This window comes from Papilio machaon, chromosome 15, assembly GCF_912999745.1.
Source record: "Papilio machaon chromosome 15, ilPapMach1.1, whole genome shotgun sequence".
Taxonomy (NCBI): Eukaryota; Metazoa; Arthropoda; class Insecta; order Lepidoptera; family Papilionidae; genus Papilio; species Papilio machaon.
The window spans coordinates 6961877-6970360 of NC_060000.1; the positions used below are offsets into that span (position 1 = coordinate 6961877).

General features: G+C 39.8%; 1 protein-coding gene across 1 annotated transcript; it reads left to right on the forward strand.

The window, feature by feature from the left end:
* Positions 1–715: 715 nt before the first annotated feature.
* LOC106713168 lies at positions 716–3813 on the forward strand. The gene is made up of 2 exons (XM_014505884.2): positions 716–898; positions 2286–3813. Exons 1-2 carry the CDS (start codon positions 769–771, stop codon positions 2924–2926), a joined length of 771 nt encoding a protein of 256 aa, XP_014361370.2. The 5' UTR covers positions 716–768; the 3' UTR covers positions 2927–3813.
* The last annotated feature ends 4671 nt before the right edge of the window (positions 3814–8484 follow it).

The following is an 8484-nucleotide window of genomic DNA, read 5'->3' on the forward strand; positions in this document are numbered from 1 at the left end:
AAATTGTAAACACCACAATGTTTTATGTATGTGAATGAGATTGAATAACTAACAACTGGTAACAGCGACAGTTGCAAGTAGTTGCATTATACCTTATTATACTTTAGATACGTTTTGTCAACGTAAAGTGAATATGAAATGATGTAGACGTGCGGGTTAGGTCAGTATCCAAGCACTCATTTTATGTTGGTTCTATTGAAGCTTAGTTGGTAGAATCTACAGCTTTACTACATGGATTTCGTGTTTAATTCTCAATAGAAGCAAAATGTTTATGAAATAGATATTATTTTTGTTTATGTTCTTCATTCGTAGTCGAAGTGAGGATGTAGACATTAGCCAGCGAGATGTCATACACAGTTGGCTTCAGCCGGTATGTGCTGTAAATCGACTTGAAGGATATCATCATATCATTGAGAATGTATGTGTGCTGTTCGCACTGGTTTATAAAGCAATGAGGAAATAAATATTGTATTTGTAGATCGAGGAATGCGTTGTTTGTTTCGTTTAATTGCGTGAGCGGCGCGAGCGAGAGCGAGGGCAAGCGTGCGAGGGAGCGGCGTGCGGCGAGCGGTCCGGGGCGTCAGCGAGCGCGGCGGCAGCTGGTGCGCGCGGCGTGGGGCGCCGGGTCGGGGCGCCGGGCCGGGGCGGCGGGCGGCGGCGGGGTGCGGCCGGCGGCGAGCGGCGCGCCAGCGGGCTCAGTGCGCCGCCCGCTGGCCCGCGCGCCGCCCGCCGCCAGCCCCAGCTGCCATCCCGCGCGACGCCGCCGCCATGGAGCACTTCATCGAGACCGTGCGTAGATACCCATGCCTGTGGAATACCACCGCTATCGAGTACCGCGACCAGGAGCTCAAGGACGCGGCGTGGACTGAGGTGATGAAGGAGACCGACTTGTCGTCAGGTGAGAGCGCTGGTACCTGCCGGCCGCCGGCAAACCCTCCCCCCCTCGTGGCACCGCGCTCACGCGCGCGTCCGTCCGCCGCGAGCGCGCGCCGACCGCGCCCGGCCGCCCCGCGCGCCCCGCTGCCTTCCGCGGCCCCCTGCCCCGACCTGCGCCGCGCTGCGTTCACCGACCGAACGGACGCCCTACACCGACGCTTGGTAATATCGCCTATGCGATGTTACGTTTTATTATTACTACAATGCTCATTGTTACATTTCTTTTCAATTACGCAATTTATTGTAACACATTGTATGTACATTATGATTGAATTGTATTTTATACTATACAATACTGTACAAAGCGATACAAATAAAAAAGTTTGTAATATTCGTGCTTTGAAGGCCGTTATCGTTATACATTGCTGGCACACTGTGCTTAGGCGATTGATAGCGCAACCGATGATTTTGTTCGTTAAGGCAGGTCACGTCCAATGATCGAAATCATTTAACTGATCACCTTGACTGCACATCTTACGATTTAATACGTAATTAGTTCAAATTACCTTTTTTACTGGATAAACCTTATTTAGTTTCATTACAGTATTATAACTGTAGAACTATAACTATAACTATATGGCTAATACCATAACTTATGTAATGTCTACAACGAATATTACTATGACTTCATATTATTCTCAACATTATGCGGCAGCGTTTGGCCTTGACCGCGACTCGGAAAGCGAACCTAAGCGTTTAGGGCTGTTACAAACTAGATTGCAGATTCCTTGTAATTATTGATGGAATTTTAAATGCACATAGGTACTTATGATTTATATAGGATTATGCATAGGAAAGTATACGTTTAAAGTATACACATATGGGTGTATACTTTATATGTATACTTATTTCGGGGTGGTTTCCATTACACAACTTTATTTCGTCTATTATAAGAACATCTTTGTTGAATTTAACTAAACTTTTGTGTTTAATTTATTTATTGAAATTGTATATTTAAATACTTAGGTACTTTCCTTTTTCCACTGTCATAAAAATAGTTTTCGACATTTTTTAAAAACAAAAATAGGATCCAAAAACAAAGTTATGAATAATTGGGTTAGTTGGACGAATAACTATTACGGTATGATTATTTGACAGCCCTGCATGAGTGTGATATGTAAATAAGCACTGTCAGCTCACATTATTTACCTATGCTAGTCATCGCGCACGTATCTTTGTCTGAAATATACAAATTATGAAATAAAACAAAAATAAAAAATAATTACGTATCTAGTGTAGTGTAGGGTCGAGGTGTAGAAAAATTACGAATTGTCTGTTGTGTAGGGCAAATTCATTGAAGCTTATACGTAAATTAACTTTGTTAAGAAATATACTTTTATTATTTTCAGTGAAAGAAGTGAAGATGAAATGGAAGAAGTTGCGCGACAGCTACAGAGATGCGTTGAAGCGCGAGATGTTGGCCAAGGAGCCAAATAACACAGCGAAGAAGAACTACCCGTGGAAATACATGGGACCGATGCAGTTCCTGCAGCCGCACATGAGCGTACGCAAGAAGCCGCCGGAGCCTTACCCTGCGCCCCCCGAGTCCGCGCACAACGGCGCGGAGCCTCACTCTTCCGAAGAGTCCGAGTCGGAGGCCGACAACGATTCCTCGGCGAAACGGAAAAGCTCCGTGCGGCTGGCCGCCATTGACAGGAAGCTGGACTATCTGTGCAAGGCGCAGAGCAAGCGGCAGTTCACCGAAGCGCACCTGCACGAGCGTGGCCGCCCCCCACCCGCCGCGCCCGATCCTCTCGACATATTTTTCAACAGCATGTGTCAGTCGACAAAGCGGTTCCCGTACCCCACGCAAATCAAGATAAAGCGGACGCTGTTCGAGGCGGTGTGCGCAGCCGAAGAGGCACTAGTCGCGGAGCAACAGAGCTACGCCAGCCTGTGGGCGCGCGGCGCTGGTAGCTCCTCCACCAGCTCGGAGGGTGGGGAAGGCGTGGAGGGCGATGGGGAGGGCGGGGAGCGCCGGCCCTCCTGAGCCGCGCTGTTCCGCTGGCTGTACCCGTTGTACGACAGCTACGCGCACTACGTTGCCGCCACAGCGAGCACCACACGCAACGCGCACCCCGCACCGCACGACGCCATGACTTGATGCTAAGACCATTTAGCCCACCAATACAACATTATACGCTCTAAATTATCAGTTCCAGTGTGGACAATTTCTCATCATTCAAATCTCATTAGCATTAATTAATAGTATTAAGTAAGATAAACCAAATGGTTGTTACCCGGCCTTGCAATTCATTTAAAATCAATAATCGTTGCTCAATTGTTGACTTGTTTACTGTACCTATTTCTTCTAACAATAACATTGCAGGTAACATTTGGAAAGTAGAATGTATGGTTGTAATCTAAGGGTATTTATGTACAGTATCTCTTATATTAAATATATAGTGTAGTATTAAGTTGTAGTATTAAGTAAGTGAGATCCTATTAGGTAAGTTGTCGCCACTGCAGCGCCAAATTACTTCGACTTAATTAGAATAGACCATGTTGGTCAAACTGTGTGAAATTAGATACGGTATTAATTAAAATTTGAATTTTGTGATACATTATATATGTAAAAATATATTCACGAGGCAATAATTCTAGTTATAGAATATCAACGCTGTCTGTAAGTGTATTAGTGCCCACTATTGGCCCACTTATGTCCACTATTGCCCACTTATGGGCTAGTGGGCAATGGTCACCTAAACACATTGACTGAATTTAAAATTTATATTGTATTCGTAAGTAATTGGAATGGACTATGTGACTTCCAGTGAGGGTTTACATTTTTCCAGTTGTAATCCAGCGCTGATTTCATCGTTGGACTGGAATAGGGTAAACCGGTCGTTAAGTAAATGTATTCTTTAAGATGGAAATAAACAGATTTTACATTGTATGCTGTCGTTTTTGTTTTATTTAATTCTTACGTTTATCCACTATCCATACATTTACTTTAATAATAATGGTTAAAATTATATATAGGCGACATATAAGTCTTCAAATATCTTGGCAATTGAAGGTCTTTGGCGCTCTGCTCAGTGCACTTCCCCCGAATCCCACTACTATTACGTATTTTACCACTACGTCCCGCTACACGCAAAATTGTGTTCTGCGCAGCTACTCGCATGAAGTTAAGAGCCACCAAGATATCTTAAAATATTTATAATTAACTATAATTTTTACCTTGATCTAGACCTTTATGACATGTCAGAAGTGTTAATGTTAGCTATACGATCATCGTACGTAGAGTAATATTGGAAAAAATCGTTAACTTGGTAAGTTGTTAAGCAATTGTGAAAGACAAGGAACTATGTAAAACGTTGCTTGGTATTATTCGTGGTTAAATTTAATCTCTTAATCAGTTGTTTTTGATAATTAAGGGGTTAATAATAATTTAATTTCTAAACGTGAATGTCAATGTTATCCTATAACTTGAATATTAGTAATCGTCACAAACAAAATACCGTTTTTTTATATCATAAGGAGGCAAACGAGCAAACGGCCACCTGGATTCGCCGCAATAACGAGGCGACCGTTGCCCATAGACATCCGCAAATGCAGATGCATTGCCTACCTTTAATCAACCGAGAAAGGGACGCACAGAAAGAGGATATTTCTCCTTCCTATGCGTCCCCTCTTCCGCCAAATCCATTTCCCCTTCCCATCCTTTCCTAATAAGAAAAGGGTGGGAAGGGAAAGAGGACTAAAATTAGGCCTCCGGTACCACACTCATCAGACGAAACGCGGAATTACTTCCACTTCACGCCTGTCTTCTGTGTGGTCGTGGTATTGCACCGGTCGACCCGGCCAATTCGTGCACCCAACAAATATTGTTGTTGCGGGATCTACCACCGTCCTTGAGTCTCCTACCACATTGGCAACATTCATTGCACTCACGTCTCCAGTCTCTTGGTACGTCCTATGTCAAAACTGGTTTCAACAATACAAAATAATTTATCAAAAAATGCTATTTATAACTTATGAGAAAAGGAAACGACAAATAAGCGTGTATAAACACGGCAGGTAGTGCATTTAATGTGTCCCGGGTTCGAAATTCGGTCGCGTCTTTCAACCGCCGCCCATCCTGTTTACTGCACTTGTAAACTACAAGATCAGCTGATCGTAAGATTCTTGGAAAGCCTAGGGGATAGAAGTGACGATTAAAAAAGCACCTTAATAGTAAAGAGTTAGTGTAGATTATTCCTTGTTGTTTTTTCTTGGTGTATTATAGTTGCATACAGTTAATAGTTCCCGGTAGATAGAACAGCTGTTTTCTGTCAAAGGAAACATATGTTCGTTGTGGTTGTGTGTGTGCCCGCTTGCCCGGAGTCTCGGGTTCGCAGAAAACGAATGGCGTACTTTTTACATTTCCTATTTTTTTCTGATCATCTGCTAAAATCCGTTAGACTGCAAATGTAACATTAAGTCGAGGGTTCTTGCTAATTATTTCGTGAGGGAACGAAAAATAAGTGTCTTTGATAATAATTTCCAGAAGCTATAACAGTTGCGTTAAACTGATATTAAGTTATTAAGTAATAAGTAGATTAAACCTATTAACTAATTTATAAATAGTTGGATAGTGTAATAGTTAATGTTGCCATAAAATTGACTATTATTACAACATTGTAAAAAAGGGCTATAAAATCCTTGTGAGAGTTGGTACAGCTGATAGCTGTCTTCTGCAATTTTCTGTACCCAAGTAGGTTTTATAGTTAAAAAAGGATATCTGGAGCGGTGAGAGAGTCGCTGTAGTCGCGGTTGGTTCTGTCAGAAAAAATGTAAAACGTACATGGGCATAATTTAATTTAATTTAATTTAATTTAATTTAATTTTTAATTATCATACTAATCTAATTTTATATTATATCAATTTAAATTTAAATTAAATTTCTTGATCCCACAGTCAAATTATTTTATATAATTTTGTGGGACATAGTTCTATTTTAGGTTTTTTTTTATTGTATTGTAAATAAATAAATAAATAAATAAATAATAATAGAAAATGGTATTAAAGAAAAACATGACATGATAGCTTCAGTACAAGGATCTTGTGACACTTTTGTGACTTTGACAGTGAGGCGCTATTGAGTTTTCATAATTTAGTTTGATTTATGTCAGCCGAGCTAGATTTGTCGGTCTATACATGTCAGAAGTATAAGCTAGCGCCCCGGTCTTGTTTTGGTACTAACAGACCAATTTCTCTAAGGTAATTCGTATAAACTACGCTGACTAGGCAAAGCTGAGTCACTGACTGCTCATTACTACCGACTAGCAAGAAAGCCCTTTGCTTTATCCCTTCATATTTCACTTCACAACTCAGAAACACCAACACTTTCCTATACATTGACGGTTATTAATGACTTATCGTGGGTTTTTGATACCAAAATCTCTGTTTAATATTGGAACGAAGTTCCTTATCGCGCGTTGTGAAAGGAGGCTAGACGGAAAAAATTCTTACGAAAAGTTGTCACGACACTTTTTGCTATAGTAAGTATGTTAACGACGAATGAGCGCTACTTCACCATGGCAACGACGTGACAATATATAACGAAAATTCATAGAAATAAAATGTACTTCTTGTGAAGACTTAAGTTTTTTATTCATAGAATAAACATTGGTTCCTTCACTAATTAATCGAAAGGAACTTCGTTCCATCCGGGTGTCCCTTGACACCTCTCAAGTTTTTTGTTATCTCTGTTTTGTCAGAGATAATAACAGAGATGACGATATGTTTCATACGGTCACAGAGTTTGTGGTTTCATTTAATAAGTGAGTTAATAAGTGAGATAATTTTTACGTAGTTTTCATAGTAAACTTAACGCTCTTGTCAAAAATGTAAATTCTTTTCTACATTTCTAGTAATTAAGATTATCTGTGACTGGTCAAAGCAATCACACAGACACTAAAAAAAACTAGCTTTTACCCGCGACTCCGTCCGCGCGGAATAAAAAAAAATAGAAAACGGGGTAAAAATTATCCTATGTCCGTTTCCTGGTTCTAAGCTACCTGCCCACCAATTTTCAGTCAAATCGATTCAGCCGTTCTTGAAAATAAATAGTGTAACTAACACGATTTTCTTTTATATATATATATATAGAAGATAGATATCGAAATTAAATCGTCTCGTATCTTGTTCCTGTCATTTATTTACCGTTGGATTTCTGAGACCAAAATTGTTGTATGAAACAAATCGTTATTCCTGTCATTATTTTTGACAAAACAGAGATAATAATATGTTTTAAACGGGAATTTGGATTTCAGAAACCGACGGTTAGAAAACTCTAAAACTATTGGATCATTCTGTTACAATTTCTAATCTAAATTATCAACAAGTAACAAAACAAAATCGTCTTTATCATCAAGAATTATATAAATTCGCGTAGACGAAGCTAATCTCATTTTACAGATACTTAATAACATACTAGCTGTCGCCCGCGACTGTGTCCGCGCGTAATTAAAAAAAAAATTATTCTACATCTGTGCCAAATTAGATCAAGATTCATTGAGCTGTTCTGGAGATTCATTCAAACAAACATCCATACATCTAAACTTTATAATCTATATATCTATATATCTATATATATAAAAGAAAGTCGTGTTAGTTACACCATTTATAACTCAAGAACGGCTGAATCGATTTGACTGAAAATTGGTGGGCAGGTAGCTTAGAACCAGGAAACGGACATAGGATAATTTTTACCCCGTTTTCTATTTTTTTATTCCGCGCGGACGGAGTCGCGGGTAAAAGCTAGTTTATAATATTAGTAAGTTATATTACGTTTAAAAAAGGAACTTGCTTCTTAAAGGCGAAAGCATATCAATTTAGTACACATCAATCTGGGCGAGTCGTGTTGCTCGTAAAACGTAAAAATGATGCCAATTTACGATAAAAAGCTGATGCGCGTCGCAATCTGTGAGATCGTATCACTTTATTGCAGGGAGTCCTTAGCAACCCTCCTCACGAAGTCTATAACCCTCCGAGGACTATGACTGTCTCACCATTATATTCTACCTACTAATTGAAAGAATACACCTGCCAATGCAATATTTTGCTATTTATATGAATTACTAGCTGTCGCCCGCGACTCCGTCTGCGCGCAGTTAAAAAATGGTGGGGGGGGGGGTTATGAAAAATAGATGTTGGCCGATTCTCAGACCTACTGAATATGCTCACAAAATTTCATGAGAATCGGTCAAGCCGTTTCGGAGGAGTATGGTGACGAAAACTGTGACACGAGAATTTTATATATTAGATTTACTACAATGCCATATTTTGAAAAAAAAAGTAAATTGTCAGTTTTTAATTTTTCTTTACAAAAAAATGCATCAGTGAGCCTAGCGCCAAATTTGTGACAATCGTCTTTGTATCTTCACCGTCAATTATGTTAAAAATCTCACAAAGTTTAATACAAATTTTGTCGCTGATGTTACAAGAGCTATTGTCACGAAAATTTGTGCTAGATCCATAGTTCTATTGTGAACAAACTGCATACTCTAGCCAATGACTTAGAGTCGATGTAAAATTGATATCTATATATATAAAAGAAAG